Source organism: Eumetopias jubatus, unplaced genomic scaffold (assembly GCF_037043125.1).
Source record: "Eumetopias jubatus isolate StellerSeaLion01/CBP00866 unplaced genomic scaffold, mEumJub1_p1.0 scaffold_7, whole genome shotgun sequence".
NCBI lineage: Eukaryota > Metazoa > Chordata > Mammalia > Carnivora > Otariidae > Eumetopias > Eumetopias jubatus.
The window spans coordinates 44,331,703-44,350,556 of NW_028274813.1; the positions used below are offsets into that span (position 1 = coordinate 44,331,703).

Genomic DNA, 18,854 nt, shown 5'->3' on the forward strand with positions numbered 1-18,854 from the left:
CAGACCTTACACCGTCTCCCTGATCTCGCCTCTGGCTGAGCATTCATACCATCATTTACACAACCCAATTTTCCAGTGCAGAGCACAACTCCTCTTTGATTTCCTTTAATACCCTCCATTGCATTGAATCCCAAACGTAGTCTTTCTTGCCCTTAAGAAACAGAGCTATTACTTTGTGGTAGCATAGTTTGTTAATCTCTCACCATGTCAGGACTGGTTTTCTCTCTCTTCTGTGTGGCTGGATAGATAAATCGGCCAACGACACAGCAAATCCCCGACGTACACGTGGAGAGAACCACGTTTCCATCCTGAAGCTGCCCTTTCCCACATCTGCTTTCACAGCCCGCCTGGCCGCGTGGACTGCACGTCTCCCCGCACGCTCTCTCTGCCACTTGCTGACTGACCAGTTATACACTGTCCTGGGTCTTGCTCTCCTCCTCTTCCTCAGCAGTGAGCGAGCCGGGGGGGAGGAGGGGATGGGGGGGTGCAGACCCCAGGCTCAGGTTCCTGCGCGCAATCGTAGTGGAAGCGGTTTTTTGAGCTCATTATCTGACGTTAAGGCCTTTTGTTGGTCCTTGCCATTTCTCCTCCAGTGGAACTTGCACCCATGTGCGTGTGTGTGTGTGAAGCGAGGCAGGGGGCAACAGGATGAAACCCCACAGGAGGGTGGGGAGGGAGAGAGGTCTCTAGGTGAGAAGCAAATCCAGCCCAGAAAGGGGCCACAGGATTCTTCTAGAATCTCGCGGGGACTCGCGAACAGACCCTAAGTGATCACACGGTGCCGTCCTCCCCGTCCCTTCCCCGTGCTTCCAACCACATGCTCGTCCTGCCAGCCCACCTGCATGCGCTCCGCAGCCGCGGCCGCAAGATGGACGCCGCCTCGGCCTACGTGACGCGTCCGCCTTCCCGGCAGGCACGGCTCGGCAGCCATTTTGACACAACCCTGCTGCTATTACAAAAATAGAGGGAAAAAAATGAATCCATATCAACAAATCCTTTACAAAAACCATAGTATGAAGAGAAGTTCTATCCAAACTCTTTACACATTATGTACCCTTTAAAATTGTTATGTAAACAATACACAAATCAAAGTTTCTCTGAAATTTTGTTGGAGGGAACGTTCCCCCTCTGCCGCCGGGGCCGTGCAGCCCTCTCCTGCGGCTCGACTCCAAGCCGGGTCCACAGGGAAAGCCGATCCGGGCGGCAGGGAGGGCGGGCCGCCATCCTGCTTTGGTCGCACTCGCCCACGACTGCGTCCTGGGGCCTGACTGCGGAGGCGGGCTGTGAGAGGCGCCCGGGCCCAGGGTTCGGCCTCCCTCCTGTATCTCTCCCAGCTCTTTCACGGCGGTAGGCGGTACTCTTTTTGTTTCTCCCCCTCTCTCCATCCAGGAAGCCACTTGCTTTCCCTCTCCATCCCCTCCCAGTCCCACGTTTCCCTAGAGACCCCTCCCCACCCCGCACACCAAGCCATCCCATGACAGAAACAAATGACAAAATAACCAATCCCCGGTCTACTGATATGTTTACAAGGACGACCTACGCTCTCACAAAATCAAAATGGGAGAGGGACCAGGGGAAAAAAAAAGGCTGCAAAGTATCTCCGAGGATTCTGTGCAACCCTGAAGATGGCTGACACTGGACCCGCAGCAGTCGATTTCACGGCCAGCGCGGTCACTCTCATCTTCAGCTTCTAGATTGTGGAGGTCCGGTCAACCCCGTCTGGGAGAGAATACATGATGGGCACAGGTGAGCAGAACCGTTCCCTTCATGGTCACCTAGTCGCTCACCGCACGTTGGGCTTCCTGGTCTCTGAGGACAGGTGAAGACCACACTTACCCATCCATCCACTCATTCATTCACACACCCACCCACTCAACATCTGCTGAGTAGCCATTGTTCCAAGAACTGTAACCAGTCTGGGAACCAAAACAGGAGACCTAGTCCTCACCGTGTAAGTACATGCATCCTAGTCGGGACAGATCTGTAAAGCCACAGGGATGTAGGAGTGATCATTGCTACGATGGAGTATGTATCAGGCACAGCAGGAGAAATGGAGGAAGGAAGATTTAAGTTGCCGTTGGAAGTCAAGGATAGTTTCACAGAGAAAGGAAATGAGTTTCGTAAGATGGTGCTGGTAGGAGAAGAGCAGAGGAGGCAGGAAAGGAAGAGGGTGTGGGGAGGCGTACAGCTTGTGTATAGGTGTGATGCTGGTCGTCAAATGGTGGGGCTGGGGGGGCTAGTCGAGGTTTAGGATGACAGGTGGGGGAATGGAGGAGGGGCAGGAGATGTGCTGAAGGGGGGAGGGGGTTGCTGCAATGGACATGCAGGTGGACCTGTCTAGCTCACATCCCTTTCTTTGACAGCATCTCCTCCTCACCGAGTCCCTGCTGAAAACTCGGGCAAGAGGTGGTTGTGACTCTGAGCTGAACAGACCAGGGGGAGGCAGCTGACCCAAACTGATCTAGCTTCTCTGTTTCAAGAATCTGGTTAGGGGCAGACACCATAGTTAGAGGCTGTGGGCACTGAGAACTGAAAGATCCTGTGGAAGTGGGTGAATGTTGAGGCTACACAATGCAGGCTGTGTCTACATTATGGAGAGCTGGTGAGACCAGGCTATAAAGTGGAGGACTTGCAGGTAGAGACAGAGGCCATGAGTGAGACAAACTGCCGAGAGAGCCAGTGGCTGCCCAGCTCCTTTATGGTTGTCTGCTTACACATGGGACTATAGGAGAATTCCCAGAATGAGGCCATAAGGGTCTTGTGTACTATGAACAGGAGCTTGGACTTGGTAATTGGGGCATTCTAAGCAGTAGAGTAATTAGATCTGATTTTAGAATGGTTTCTCTGGCAGCTGTTAGATGACCTAAAAAAAGACAAGCCTGGTGGCAGGATGGCCCCTACAATGGCCCACGCTAGGGCTTGTCTGACAAGGGCTTATCCAGTGAGCAGAGAGAAGCATGGATGAGCTATTGTAGGAGGTAGAAATGACTGTGTTCAGTGACCAGTAAATGAAGGCCAGGGAGGGATGCAGGATGCCTCCCTGGTTTTGTTGATATCCAAACATCAGCAGGTATGTCCTGGTCTAAGCCTTGATATCACAAACCTGGTCTACCAGGAGGAGCATCTAGATCCAGTAGGCAGAACTCAGGTGTGAGAGGGGAGGGGCAGAGTGTTCAGGGAAAGCTGGAGGACCTAAATGATATGGAGGAGTACTGAGTCCACTGCACAGGCCTCCTGCCTCCTGATGGGTGGTGCCAGTCTAGTGTCTTGCCAGCAGGGACTTGAAGGAGAAATGTTTAATTGAAATTTTTACTGAGATCATTGTAGGTTCACATGCAATTTTAAGAGATAGTACCAGGTTTCCGGGTTTGCTGGGTTTCTCCCAGTGGTAACATTTTGCAAAACTATAATATTACCACCAAGAAACTGATGTTGGTACAATTCACTGATCTTACTCAGATTTTCCCAATTTTACTTGTACTTGTGTGTGTCTATAAATTTCCATATGGCTTTTGGAGAGATTTTAAAGAAGAAAAGCAAATGACCCCGGGAGCCGTCAGTCATAGAGGCCCCCAGATGTGAACTTATAATCGGTAATCTTTCTCTGACTTCTGCAGGTGTTAACCTGAACCTCTTATGGTGGCTCTGCAGTGGTAATGGGTCATGGGAAACAGTGGGTGTGTGTAAATATACACACACGTGTGGGTGTGTAGAGGTCACTCCCCTGTCTGTAGGATTGGAGTGCACACTCTTGCCAGGGCTCACTGGCCTACTCATTAATGCCAATGAGTAAGTGGGGAGCTAGAAACATGAAAATCTCAACTAACCCAACCCCAAGCTGCATTTTCACTGACTTCCAATCCTGTGCCTCATCCTCCAAGGGTTACAGTATTCATCTGCTGGGAGATGACCAACAGGTAAGTCCAAATTCACCATTTACAGTTGTGCAAGGTGTATAAGTTCAGGGAGCACCATTTACATGTATTCATTATAGGTTTTATAGTTGTTAGGACAAATATCAAATCAATGGCAGAACAGCATCTTAAGAAAGTGGAGTCTTTTTCTAATTTGCAACAAAGTCTCCATACAGCTAAAAGTGAGGCTGTTAAGTCCCAAGAAGGAGTAAGGAAAGAAGGTGAGAAGGAATGGCAAGGGGATCATGTGAAAACATGAATCCTGGAGCATCAGAGAGTGGACTGGGCATTCCTCTTTATGGTAGAATTCACTGCAGTCTCTGTCCTGCTTGGAGGAGCCTTTTGTAGCCGTGACTGTTCCTGCCCATACAACCCCTGTGCAGGAGGAAGATAGCAGCCAGGCTTGGTGTTGAGTCTTCCTTTATACCTGGAGCCACCAATCAGGAGCAGGCCCAACAGAGCCAGATGAAAGCCTTAAATGAAGATTCACAAACCAAGATGGCAGAGGCAACCCACTTCCTGGGCTTCCTCATGGGTTCTGTTGGAGGGGCCAAAGGAAGGGCAAAGAAAAGACAGAAAGGGAAGGCCAAAGAGAGAAATGGCTTAGACTGGCACCAGGAGGGTCGTACTTAGTGGAGGACACTGAGAGTAGAGATGTCAGCGCAAAAAGGATGGGCCACCAAGGCCTGGGGCCCATGGACCAACCACATTAGAAAGACCGTCGTAGGATGTGGTGTCCCAGGAACTTGGCCACCCTCCCCTCCTGTCCTGAGACACAGGCAGAGGAACCTCTTTTACTTTGCTTTCCTCTCCCTAATTATTTGTCCTCCTGTAAAATGATTTAATTCATTGGCATTCTGTCCCCAGCAAGGTCATCTTCCCGGCCCCTGGAAGAGGTGGGCCAGCAGAAGAGTGCAGTCCTAGTGTGGGAGGCTCACCACCACTGTGCCCAACTGGGCCACCCTGAACTTAATTTGCATTCTCTGCTCCGGAAACTGCTTACGAGGCTTCCCACCAGAGAGGATTATTGAGGAAAAACACAGCAATAAAAAGGCTTAGGAGATTAACAAGATGAAAACATTAGCAAAAAAACATCAGTTCAGAGAGGTTTTCTGTAAAAGTAGAAGAAATGAGCTAAAAAATGAAGCCTTTTTGATGAAAACCTCCCTTTAATAAAGAGCATTTGGCATTCTTGCTACTAATGATGATAATGTTAGCACTTAGCAGTTTGATAAGGTCTTCCAACATGCCAATTATCTGAGCTATATCCAGCCCTGGGGGAGAAGGTCAGTTCTCCTTGCTGACTCTCAAAGGCCTGGGAGTTCCTCACCCACCAGCCATGGTTGTGTGGGAGGGAGCTTGGGCTGCCTGCAGTGGGCTGAGCTTGGTCTGAATTCTCAGGGTCTGGGAGGCTTCCCTTTTTGAAAAAATTGAGATATAATTTGCATACCACAAATTTCATGCTTTTAAAGCGTGCAATTCAGAGGTTTTCGTATATTCACAGAGTCGTGCAGCCATCACCACTATCTAATTCCAGAACATTTTCATCTGGTACCCATCAAGCAGTCACTCTCCACTCAACAGTTCCCTCCGGTCCCTGACAACCACTGAACTATACCATCTGTCTCTCTAGATTTGCCTATTTTGGACATTTCATAAATTCCTATGTGGAATTGTACACCGTGTGGCCTTTTGTGTCTGGCATCTTTCATTTAGTGTAATGTTTTCAAGGTTCATCCATGTTGTAGCATGGATCAGTACTTCATTCCTTTTTAAGCTGCATGATATTCCACTGTCTGTATTTCATTCATCCATTTCCATCTGTTGATGGACCCTTGGGTTGTTTCCCATTACTCATCAGGGGCTATCAGTGTGCCGACCCAGTCTCCTTGGTTAGCTGGAGAAGAGGACCTGGTGGCACCTCCCCACAGAGGTGCCAGGGATGAACCAATGATGCTGTGAAGCTTCTAGGCTGTGAGTGGCCAAGGGAGAGAGCAGTGTTTGCAGATGGGGTTCCTGGAACCCCGGGGAGGTCACATTAGGAGCTGTGCCTTCCCACCATCTGTTCAGTCAGCAGCCCTGGGAGGCCTTGAGCTAGCTCCCTTCTGGTACTGAGTGCAGCCTTCCTTTGGGCTGCGGAGAGCCCTGCCCAGCTGAGGTCAGGTAGGTACAGTCCTTGCTTTCCAATCTGCTCCATGCAGAGCATTTATTGGTCTCATACTTGGTGTTAGGATAAGACTGTGTTTGCAGGGACTAAAAATCTAAAAGTCCCTGGTCCGGGAGGACCAAGCTCTCAGGAGTAGCAACTATTGGCAGCCTTTCTCCTCACCATGGCCAGATAGTGCACATTTTGGCTCTAGGTGTGCTGACTGCCCATCTCCAGGGTGGGTGAGCACATCCTGCCTGGAGAGGACTGGTGGGAAGGGTCACAGGAGGCCTCTCTGACTCAGAGCCTCCCGGAGGTTGGCAGGAAGAGGTGGCCATCTCTCCTCTGCCTGCCAAACATCCCCAGGGCTGGCGCAGAGTCCGGGCTGGAGAAAAGCACTTGGTTAGTACCCGGAGGGCACTGCAGGCCTCCCGGGGCTCTGGTGATGATGTAGGGCTTCAGACCAAACCGACAGTGGGACAACCCAGCTGCTTCTAGAGCTCCTCGTGGGGCTGCTGCCCATAGGCACATCGAACTAGACCATCCCTGTCACACTGGGAGGGACATCTCAGACTGCTTGGGGCTCCAGGCATCGTGGAAGCCATTTGGAACAGGGAGATATAAAAACAAGCAGGGATTTTTGTTTCAAAAATTCTATTTTTAGAACAAGCTGGGATATGCTTGGACCAGACAGGGAGATCTAGTGCCGAGAAGGAAAGAATCCAATTCTGTGGGGGGGATGTTGCCACTAAAAGCCATGTCCTGTGTTTCTGACTCCTCCAGCTCCCAGCATTTGGCTGGCACAGCTGCTGTGGTAGGACCTCAGTGTGCACTGGGTGGGTGGCTCTGAGGAAAAAGGGACAGCCTTGGTCTCCAGGTCCCTGACTCACCTCCCAGAAAAGGAGGAGCAGGGCGTTGTGGGCTACTCAGTGTGGTATGGCTTGAGGAGGATCCAGCAGCACCTCGAAGCCATTCTCTCTCTCTGTCCCCTGCCTACCTCTCATTGTGTCTTCCCATTCCTCCTGAGCTACTGCAGAGTGTAGACAGCAGACGGCTGCTAGTTCTCCCAGGCATGCGGTAAAATGCAGGGAGGACCCACTCACCTCCCAGGGCGTGCTCGGTCATACTGAGGCACAAGGACTCCAGCCTGTTGTTAATGTCTGGTTCAGTCACAGGAAGTTGGAATTCTGCAAGGGACAAAGGGTTATGTTGGTGACAGAGACTCTGAGAACAAGGAGGAGGTGTGCATGGTGCTGTGAGGCTCCACCCGCTCTACCCCGGAAGGACTCAGGGGACTGTGGGGGTCCTCGCGGAGGTAAGTTACACTCTGGTTTCAACCAACCTAGGAGTCTCTTAGCCGCACAGAGTCCACTGCGAACGTGGGCGGCTGGAAGAAAACTCGTAACTGAAAATAGCTGGTCATAGAGTCTGTCAGGCCTCTGCTCAGAACCCTCCAGCGGCTTCCCATCAGAGTAACAGCCAACCCCCTGCCATGGCCTGCAAAGCCCACGTGATCTGGCCCTTATTAACCCTTGCCTGTGTACAGCTCTCCCCGCCCTTCATTCCTTCCCAGGCCTGCTTCTACCCCAGGGTTTTTGCACTGCTGTTCCCTCTGCCCAGAATGGTGGTCCCTGGATGTTTCCATGACTTTCTCTCTCCCTGCCTTCACGTCTCTGGCTCTACTGTCTCTTTAGAAAGGACTTTGGGGATGAGCAGAAATTTCCCAGCCCTCTCCCTTTCCTCTGCTTTATTTTTCTCCACAGCTGTCACCAACATCTGGTGCATTCTTTATTTGCTGCCTGCCCCCAGTTCCATGTTCACTTCATTGGAGCAGGACTTGGCTCTGCTGCTCCCTGGGCCTGGAAGCGGGCTTGGCACATTTCTGCTTTGTTACAAGGAAATGGAAACCACAGCACTGGTGAGCACCTCTTCTGAGCCCACGACTGTGCCAAGTGCCCAGTTCTCGAGCGGGACTCAGAGTGACTGGCCAGGTTGGCTGGCTAACACAAGAACCCATGGGGGTCTGACTCCAGGGCTGGTACTCTCCTACATGCTGTAGCGACTATAACCGCTAGTCAGTACTCGCAGCCTCCAGCCACTTAGAAGGTCTGAGATGTCTGCTGTGCGGGTTCTCACTGCCTGGGACCATGCTGTATGCATTCTAACCACAAAGACCCTCTACCATCTGGACCCTCCCTATCTCTCCAGGCTCCAGTCCCTCCTCCCCCCGAGTTGGAAGCAGCCCCAAGGAGCCGCCTCCTCTGTTCTGCTGGGGCCCTCACTGTCAGTACCTCCCCCATCCCTCATCCTGGGAAGCTCTTGAGGGTCTTCCACTGGCTTGGAAGCGCCTTGCAGACAGCAACAGTGCTTTTATCTCTTTCTGAATCTCCCATAATACCCAGCGACGGTCTGCTGGCACACTTTACACATGTCTACTGAGTGAGGAAAAAGTGGAAGCTCTGACAGCTAAGAATTGTGAAATCCTACGATGGGGGTTGGGGGGCAGACAAAAATCCGCAGTGGGATATTTTCTGAGGGCCTGGGAATCTCAACATTGCCACTGTCTTCATGTGCGACTCTGGGAAGCTTCTCTTCTCTGTCAGGCCCTAGCTCTTCAGTCTGTAAGTGGGGAAAGGATCCTGGTGGCCCAAGCTTCAGGCCATTTCCTTGCTCCTTTAAATCTCCACCAGGGGGCACTTGGGACTGGTGGGCGGGATGATAAATGAGGTTAGGAGTTGGTGGTTTAGTGGGATAGGAAGTTGAAACCAATGGCTAAACCAAAGTATTTGTTTTCCTTGATGAGCTATACATTTAGGTTTTCTCTGCAATCTGTATTCCCCATTATCGGCTAATTCAGAGGCAGATGTCATTTCTGTTGTTTAAAATTCTGAGTAGATGGGCAAAATGGATCAATACGAAAAGCACCGGGGAGCAGATAGGGTTCTTTCCGACACAAGTTCCAGCATCAATGGGTTTGAAAGGCAACTGTGCCAATTCATGAACAGAGGACGACCGGGCTTTCCGGGGGCCAGGAGCCAGGGGGGAATGGAAGGGTCTCTCCCACCTCCACCCATTGTTGCTCTCAGAGTAGGGTCGGGGCAGTTAGACAATCCAGAGGGAAGAGTATTTTATTTTAGTATTTTCATCCATTCATGTGAAAATCATATGCATGCAAAATTAGCAGCCTTCAGGGTGTGAAATCTATAAAATAGAAACACAGTTTTATATATAGCCAGTTAGCAAATATGAAAAAAAAACCCTCAGCAATTATAACCATCCATATGCTCATTGTAAAATTTAGTTTACTCTCTAGCACTCCCCTTTAAACAAACACTGTGGAGAGATTTGGATAAATAAAGATGCTCGACATTTGGAGAGAAGTGTTTCAGCTGCAGGGTTTCTTGCCAACACGCAGCAAAATGCCATTTTCCAAGCTTAGGACTGTGTGTTCAAAAAAGGGGGCTGAGAAATGCGGGGCTCTCCGCTCTAGAATCTCCAAACCTTAGTGGCTGCTCTTTTAGGTTGAAAGTTGGCATGGTTGCTTTTTCTCCCTCAGCTCCTCCCTCTGGTGTGCTAGGGTGTCACGACCCCCACCACTCTGAGTGGCTCTGAAAAATTCTGAGTCTTGGGAGAAGCCCATATGTTCACACTCCAGAGTTTCCTAATAGTGTGACTTTTTAATTGTGTATTTGATAAAAACAGATCCGTGGCATCTCCCCACACATACAAGACAGAGGGAGACCAGCTGGGTGGATAACAGCTTCCATCTCAGGCTAGAAGCCCTCAGCCAAGTGTGGCTTGGGTGGGCAGAACTCTCAAAACCCCAGAGAAGCATCTGGGCAGCTCCTGCCACCCAGGCGCACACAACCCACCAGGCCAGTTCTTGCTATGGCTCCTGCTACCACCAAGGCTCATTGCATTTAGCCTGGGCCCCCAGCTGTAACGGGCCGGGCAGACATAGTTTTATGTTGTCAGTAAGGCACAAAGGAAAGACTGAGCCTTCTCTGCCATTGCCTGAAGCAGGCCTGTTTCCTTAACCCAGATGACATCTCTGAGAACCGGGAATTTTTCCCCTGACCCTCAGACCATTCCAGTATTTAGTGAGGGTCCTCAGGCCTAGGATGCCCAGGGTCTAGGCTGACCTGGATCTTTTTAATTGTGCCTTTTTCAGAAGTCCCACAAGTAGAGAGACTCGTGTTCAGGCACAGGGTCAAGAAGATTCTGGAAGGGAGCAGCTTCCCATTCCTAATGAAGCGCTTCTGTAGGGTCCACCTGGGGGGGGGGGTGCCCATGTGACTTTTCTCGGCAGAAACGAGTCACCCCAGCTGAGTCTCACATGTGTGGCACCTATGGCACAATTCTGTAGCTCTCTCCCAGTCCCTGTGGCTGAGGTGGAGAGGCCAGCATCTTTAGCACTTTAGAATAAAAAATGGGGTATTCTAGGAAAAACCTCTAGAATTCTACTTTGCCAATAATAGCTGAAGCTACTTGTTGAGTAAGTAGGAAGGCTTCAAGTTAAGTGAGAAGTGGGGCTGCCGGGAGGAGAGGAATCAGGAAAGAGAGGCTGAGGAGGACAGGACAGAGCATGGAGACGTGGGGTCCAGACTGGGTAAGGGGCGTGAGGAAGAAAGGCAGGCGGGGACGGTGGAAGGGTAGTAACAGAAGGACGAGAAATCAGTGTGGGCAGGGAAAGAGAGCCGTACTGACAACTGCAGAGACCATCATGGCGGTCACGGCACGTGACAGAGGGACACGAGTAATCAGTCGCACCCCTGAGTCTGCTGTGGGAAGACAGCTTTTCTCTGGTGGCCTTGTTCCTAAACCTGAAGACGTTTGTGCTGTGGAAATCCTCTGGGACCCCCAATTTCATGAAAAATAAGGAGAATGTGGCATAAGACAATATTGTACCATCTAGGTCTCTAGACCTACAAGTACCATCTAGACCTAGGTTGGTCTCTCTCAATTTGACTTTCAGACAAGTACCATCTAGACCTAGGTTGGTCTCTCTCAATTTGACTTTCAGACAAGTACCATCTAGACCTAGGTTGGTCTCTCTCAATTTGACTTTCAGACAAGTACCATCTAGACCTAGGTTGGTCTCTCTCAATTTGACTTTCAGAGACAGGGGAGCACAGGCCCAGCTGGGTCCGTAGCTGTGATACAGTTGATTCATTCACCAACCTCCCTACCTGTTATCTGCCAGTCTTGAGCAGGACTGTTTGCCTTGGCCCACCAGAAGGCAGTGGCCCACCAGAAGGCAGAGAGCAAATGTACGTTAGGTACTTGAAGAGGGTCCCCGTTCTGGTCTCTTCCTCTGCACGGCAGCCCCTTCCATTCCCCTAACAGACCCATTGTATGGATGGTACTCTCTCTCTCCCCACTCTTTTGAAAGGCAGTTCTCTGGAAGGAATCTGAGACTCATACTAAGGAGGCAATGAATGATACCAGCTTGGGATACTATGCTCCCAGGTATGCAGCATTCTGATGGTGGAAGAAATACAGTCATGAGCTGGTGCCTAGGGGAGGTTTGCTATGGTGAACAGATACATCACATGGCCCTTTCCTGTCAGGCCCTCCAGGTGGTAAGGAGCCTCTGTGACCTCCCAGTGTTACACCAGGGCTGTTTTGAGATCCTGTCTGACTGGATCCCAGTGGTGGCCGAGCCTGGGTCAGCAGGAACTGATCTGCTTCCAAGATAAGGCAGTCCTTCTGCAAGCAATTTCCAAACTAATTTTCTAGTTGGGAAGACACCCTGCCTTTGGGGGAACGTGACTGCACCAAGGCACCACACTTGTTTTGAGCTCAAGTCATCCCATTGGTGAGTGTATAAGACCCTCTCCGCCTTGCTCTGGGAGGACCAACTCAGTGTTTCTTGCTCATGCCAGAGGCCAGTGAGACACAGCAATCACTTAGTGGCTCTCCTGGTTTGTCCTGGAAAACATCTAAAATCTGTTCCTGTGGGAATAATTTAAAAAAACCACCCCTGACATGGCCTCCAAGGGGTCCACAAATCCTGCGGATCCAGGAAAGAAGAGATCATCTTGCAAATTCAAGCCAGGTAACTGATCAATTGATACAACTTGCAGGCTTTTTTCTAGCCCCCGGACTTTTTGATATTCTTTGGAGACATTTAAAAATTTCCATCATTTAAATGGCAGTATTTTAAGTTTACAGAATCAAACTTTCCTTGAATGAATTGTAGTCTTCCAAGATTTACCCATCTGGTTTAAAATGGATGCTCTGAAGACATCTAATGGTCCAGCAGAAGCCATTCTGCTGCATTGTAACACAGTTTTCTGAGGATCTAATTTAGGGTTGGTTACACATCTCTACACCATTTTGTGTTCACTACCACTACTGCTTGTGTAAAGATGGAAGCCACTCGCTGCCTTCCTGATTTTGACTCCCTGATATGATACTTGTAGTTTGGTCCTGCCCCCTCAGCTGCCAGCCCCTAGACTCCTGCCGAGCTAACAAGGATGTGCTGCTTTGGGTGGCAAGGCCCATCCCCGAGAGACCCCGTCTGTCTAGGACAAAACTTCATCTGGGCCTGGCTGTGGCAATTAGCCGGGCTTGCCCTGTGAACAAGGCTGCCTCTTCAGGAAGAAGGAAGAGTTCTGATCATGACTTGGGGTCTTGAAAACCAGTGTCTGATCTGCCAGGGGCAGGGATGACCTTGGAGACAGAGGAGCCTCCCATAGCAGTGACTTTCTGCAGCCTCCGTTCCCTTCAGCCAGGAACCCCTGCCTTGTGCTTCATGACCATGTCCAGGGAAGAGCCACCCGGCATGGGCTAAGTATGCTGGGCAGGGCTTAGGAGTGGCTCCTGCCCAGTACCCACCAGTTTATTTGCTTATGCTAGAGGTTAATTGAACCCCCCTTTCCAAAAAAAAAAAGACCCCCAAGGGTTCTGTAGTTCTAAGTCCAGTATACAAAGAACATAACTTAGAGACTTTTGGGTTAACTACCAGGAAAACTGAAAATCGTTGTTAAGTGGCTGTCTCTGGAAGATGAGACTGTGGGCTGGGAGGGGAAGGGGAAGGGGACAGTCACTTTTCCGTAAAAGCCCTTTTGTATTAATTGATTGTTTAACGATGGGAACAAGAGGGAACACTCTGGGAAAAGGGTGGAAACGATCTTAGGGTCATAGTTGCCCTGAGCATGAGCGAGCAACAAAGGTGTAGATGGAGGATCTGTATCTACAGACTCAAAGAGTCCTCCTAGGGATGGCCCAGCTCTTCCTGGTGGGCCTGGTCTTCCCAATTAAGACAGGAGAATGTGGGGAAAGTATAGTGAGAACAGAGGACTGAGGACATGGAAGAAGCCAAAGGAAGGGGCAAGAGGTCAGAGAGGAGCAAGGAGGCCACAAGTGTATAGGGATCGAAGGAGGAGGGGGGGCAGCTATGCTAGGGCTCCCGTGAGGCTGCAGGGTGGCCGGGCTGCAGTCCCAGGACTGAGGGCAGCGCTGAAGGATATGTTCAAGGTGAAAGATCTCCCCGTGTCCAGGATGTCTTCAAATCTCATGGAGGTTCTCTTTTACTGAGAGTGGATTATACATAATTCTGCATGAAAACAGAGGCTGGGACTACATGACCCAGGGAGAAGACCTTCACAACCCCCAAATTTTATCAATTATTTCTTCCCAGGAAGCTACAAGTATCAAAACAGAGAAAAGGAGCTTTCAAACAAACGTGCACAAATAAGAACAGTTCTAGAAGTCTAGAAGCAAGTTTAAACAAATATCTGGACCATCTCTTCCTTTCCTGACACACCTTACCTTGTGGTGACTCCTCACCTCCCGCTTCCTCCTCGGTGTCTCCCCATCTCCATCCTGCCTTTCTCTCACTCCTCCAGGCACACTCCTACTCAAAATTTTCCCATACATTCCCCACTGAGAGTGGCTGGGGTCTGAGCTCCTCAGCCTTGGGTTCAGAGCCCCCATCATCAGCCTCGATCTTTCCAGCTCCCTTGGTCTACTTGATGCTACTTCAGCCTGACCCTTTGGCTCAGCCATGGCTTCTGGAACTCACTGAGGTATGTGGTATGATTGCGGTCTTGCTCCCTTGTCTCCTGCCTGCAGCTCCACCCTCCTCTTTCCACTTCTTCACTCTCTGTCCGCTGCAGCTCAGCTCCAATTCCAAGAAGCTTTCTTGCCCACCGAGGGCACAGTGACATTTCCTCCCCTTAAACTCCTGTAAGACTTGTTGTACAGAACATGTCTCTTGCCTAGGGTGGGTATTTTCCTACAGGTACAACACCTGTAACCTGTCTGATTTTCCCACTTAGAAGATCATCAAGCTAGATGTAGTCATTGTTTGCATGGCTCTATATTACTCATGGACTCTTAACAAGGTCACTGTCTGCATGGGATTGTTGTCTGTGCATCATTCGGGTGACTCTGTTAGGAGGCACAGTGAGAGGCGCAGCTGACTTGAAGTGCACCACGTTGCTGTTTAACCAAGTAAAGGGAAGATGGCCGAGCCAAAAAGTCATGTTTGCAAGGTGCTCCCAAACCAGGGGGTAAGTCTCTTAGCATCAACACCGTCAAAGTTTTCTTTTTCTCTGTTTCACTTTCTGCACAACCCCCACATACACCGGAAGTACACACACAGACACACACATACACACACACTGCACATGGAACCCCTCCCAACTCCCCCAAATACCCTCCAGTGATCTCTCTAGTTTAATCAATCTAGAAATATGACTAGTATCAAAAATATCCCCGTCAGATTGCAACTGACTCTGGGGCTCCATGTGCTGGCTCCCAGCCAACGAGCCGCTATTCATGCTGGCAAGGCAGTTTAAAAAAGGAAAGGCTTCTATAAGCTCAAAAGAATGCGTGGTGACAGTCGAGGCTAAGCACTTTCCGGCTGGGTTCACAGGGGCATCTATTTTGGCGTCCTGGCCTCCTCTCTGGGTCAGGGGGTGGAGAGAGGGAGAGATCAAGTGCAGGGCCCTACCTGGCTGCTGGAACATCAGCATATTCTGTGGAGAAGTGTGCACGGGCAGCGAGCGGGTCCTTTGGACTGAGCTGTGGGTGCGGCTTGGCATGCTGTTGCTGCCCCCAGGGTTGGCAAACCAGAGGTTCTAGTGAGAAATGCAAAGTGGGGGGGACCATTAGTGCAGACACCCTGGGGTCAGGGGAGGGGGGTGTGGAGCAGGGCCGCCAGCCAGAATTCAAGAGGCAGATAGCCCTGAAAAACTCTTTGCTAACTTCTGGAAAAGGGCTTGCAGGCTCATGCTACCCATATGCATATTTATGGAGAGGGGGTTTAGGTTCGGCTCATTTTACCCCCCTCTCCAAGCCCCAGGCCTCTCCAAGCCCCAGCTTCATCTGGACAGCTCTGTCCCTCACCATCTCCCCAAACTCTTCTTATCCCTTTTGTTGCCTTTGCTTTTCCTATCACTTTTTTTTTTTTCCAGAGATGGAAAGAGTTCTATAAATGTTTGCAACGAAGAGCACAAACTATTTCGGGGCTCTCATTTGATTTTCTTTTTGAGATTCTTACAACTTACTACAAAGCGAGGGGGAGAAAAAAGCATCTTTCAGCTGGCAATGAGCTGCACACTTAGCTTGCGTTTATTATTATGCGGGTGTCCTGGTGGTGACTTCCTCTTGAACTGATGTGGGGCTTCCCACAATGGTCAGAAAGTGGAGCCTTCTCATACACCCTGTGGTGTATGCTTTGGAGAGTAAATCCTGCCCATTTTGCCTGGAGCTGTTTTCCTGTTTTTAAACCAGTCCATCATCCCTTAGTTTCTCATGACAACCCAGACCTACTTGTGCCCCTCCAGTCCCAGCCCCAACCTGCAGAACCCCACAAAGCTGGGCACACAGACGGAAGGCACTGGGCAGGGTAGGGAAACCAGACTGGTGGGTGAGGAGCCTTGGGACAGAGTTCAGCTCTAAATCACACAGTGAAGACCTCTGGGCAGCCTGGCCTTTGACAGGCGGAGAATGTTCCAGCTCTCTCTCTGACCGCCTCTCTCAGGTTCCTCTTTGGATTCTCCACCACAGCTGGGACTGTGACAAAGGAGCTTTTTGCTGTGAATAAGAAGGCTAAGAAAGCTCCTTGGATGCTAAAGCTCCTCCGGAACCCAGATCTGGGAGGTGGTGAGGTCTGCAGGGGCAGTCAAGGAGCAGGGCAAATAAAAGACAGGTCTTGCGTTTCCTCCTACAGGCTCCCAGGTGCAGGGCCCCCGGGGTTAAAGGTCAAAGTGGCCAGAGGGCATCCTAAGTAAATCCCCACGAAGCCAGGTGCAGGCATGGCATTGTGCTGTCTCCTAGGGAAACAGTGCAAACAACTGGTTACCTCTGAGCACAGAGACACCTGTATCTTCATGTGGCCCTCCTTGGCCTTCGTGCCCACCTTGGGGTCATGTAGGGATAGGTCCTGAAGCCTCAGGCCCTGAGCTTGGCGGCCCACCTTCCCCCCAGGCACAGAACACACCTGTCTTCCTTGTTTCATGATGGTGGGGTTGGCTGTGGTGTTGCGCTGGGTGGAGCTGACAAATCCACTGGTGCCCAAGAGGCCCAGGCGGGCGGAAGGGACGTTCCGGGAGGGGATCTGGTACTGGCGTGGGTTCCGTCGGCCCATACCACCGCCCACAGAGCCGGCTGTTGGGAGGGAGTTGGACTGCCCAAAGCCACGGCTGTGAGAGGGAACAGAGAAGCAAGAGACTGTCAGTCACCCTTAGCTCTTCCCACACCCCAGGCTGCCAGCGGGCTGCCTCCCTGGAGTCTGCTTACATTTTGACAGTTACGGGGTCTCTCTAGGGCCACCGGCTAGTTGTGTGTCAGGAAAGGGCTAGGATTAAAATGACAGCTAAGAGACATCTGAGAGGCACTATCACATGCACCGCCCTGGGACTTTGACACTGATTCTTCAGTCCTCACGACAACCCTATGAAGTAGGCGCTCTACCCCCTTTTACAGCTGGAGGACGAACACAGAGAGCTTCACAGTGTTGCAAAGGTCACATGGGCAGCTGGCGATGGTGCTGAAATACGAGCCTAGGAGGAGCACCGGGGTGCCCCCCAGCGGTCTTCCACGTGAGCACTCACGTGCCCGTCACGAAGGCACACAGCACGAGGACAGCAGAGCCAGGCCCAGTGCGCCTTCTCTCACACCACAGTCTGTTTCTCATGTCTGCCCACGTGGAGAGAGTGGCCTGCGAGCCCTGCTAGGATGGAGACTCCAGGAGAGAAAAGATGGCATCTGTCCTCAGCGGTCCTGCACGTCCCATGCCTGCGGCAGCTCCCGGCACAGTGAAGGCAGGCTGAATGAACCAACCAACGAACGAACGGGCCTCTGCCACCAGGATGCTCCTCCCTGTGGAAGCGCTGACCCTGTGTCTGGGGCTCTGACTCCAGCTTGAGAGTAGGGAAAGAGAACGGAGATGATGATGTTGGCAAGTGCTCTGGACCTAGGACACCGACAGCTCCCCACTCCACAGGCCGTCCCTGCTGCAGAGAGACGGGGAGGTTGCGTGCTTCCCCACATGGCCCCAGGGAGGCCTCCAGGGACCCTTGGCATCGCACAGGGACACTGTGCTCCCACTTCTCCAGTGACCTCAGCGCTCAAGAACTCATCCTTCTCCAACATGCTTCAGGTTCTGGGACGGTACACAGCAGCCAGTAGGGTTTCAGGAACCAGCACATTCCTTCCAAGAAGAGTCAGCTTTAGTCATTCACTGATGTTTAACTCGAAATGCTTTACCTCCAACGGCCACAAGATGGAACAGACTTGCTTTCCCAGCCACACAGGGGAGGTCCGTACCAAGCCAGTGAGGGGACTCCAGCAGACCAGGCTGACGTAGTTTAACCGGCTGAAGATGATGGGGGTTGGGGGAGGGAGGGTGTGCTGCAAAATAGTCATTTCCTGAGAAAGAGAATTGTGTGTGTGTGTGTGTGTGGCGGGGGTCTAAGCCATTAGACAGGTGATCTCAGAAGATGTTTCTCTTCTCCCCAGAAGGCCTACATTTCCTAGGGGGGAAGGGGGTGGGGAAGAGAATTCCACAGGTGAGGTGGCTGCAACTGATTTCTGGGCCTGTGTCTTTCCACTTCTAGGTTTTTGTGGCCAAAAACCTGGTTCCTGGTTCCCGTCAGGGACTCATCTACATGTGGTGAGAAGGACACTCATGGGCTCTAGGTCTGTAGCTCATCCTTTCTCCCCCACCTTCTTCTTTTTATGAACATTAAAATTTTTTGGTTTGAAAGAAGAAATTTGGGCCAGGAGGGGGTAAAAGTAATTTCACACGATCTAGGAGACCTCTTTGGGAGGAGGGACAGTCTGAGATCCGTGACAGGTAGAAACAAGGATCAAGTGGTGGTTGTTTTTTTTAAGCTATGAAAACTTGTCCTTTGGTTTTTGAAGTTGGAATATTGGCCACCTGGCAGATGATTCAGTATTCTAAGGCTTTTCCTTATTTAGTGCAGATCGCCTTTTTGCTCATTTTCCTTTTTGGTTGGATTTTTTTAAAAGTTATTTCAAATGCAAAATACAGTAGTCAATGAATGGTGCTAAAATGATTTGTGCTTCCAGGAAGGCAAGATTATATTCTTGAGCAATATCATGTGGGCAGAGGATTCTGCTATGGGACACTTAGTCACGGAAGAAACAGATCTAGGGACTCCTACAGTTAGGACGCATGAACTGGGCTGTGTGTGGCAGGTAGAGCTCAGAACATTTTGGGGTCAGGATAGATAGGGGGTAGAATTTGGCTAGGCCATCTTTCTAATGACTGTGGGACCCTACTGTGACATCCTTGGTTGGTTATTACAAAGCCAGAG

At 50.8% G+C, this 18,854-nt stretch overlaps 1 protein-coding gene across 2 annotated transcripts in view; it reads right to left on the minus strand.

The window, feature by feature from the left end:
- Positions 1 to 1,469: 1,469 nt before the first annotated feature.
- The window catches only part of SAMD4A (sterile alpha motif domain containing 4A), a 201,481-nt gene continuing 184,096 nt past the window's right edge, over positions 1,470 to 18,854 (minus strand). For both annotated transcript variants that reach the window (XM_028086959.2, XM_028119813.2), the window contains 4 exons: positions 16,514 to 16,715; positions 15,023 to 15,149; positions 7,164 to 7,247; positions 1,470 to 1,719 (listed from right to left, as the gene is read on the minus strand). In XM_028086959.2, coding sequence (XP_027942760.1) covers positions 1,691 to 1,719; positions 7,164 to 7,247; positions 15,023 to 15,149; positions 16,514 to 16,715 — 442 coding nt within the window. In that variant the 3' untranslated portion in view covers positions 1,470 to 1,690. The remainder of the gene's footprint in view (positions 1,720 to 7,163; positions 7,248 to 15,022; positions 15,150 to 16,513; positions 16,716 to 18,854) is intronic.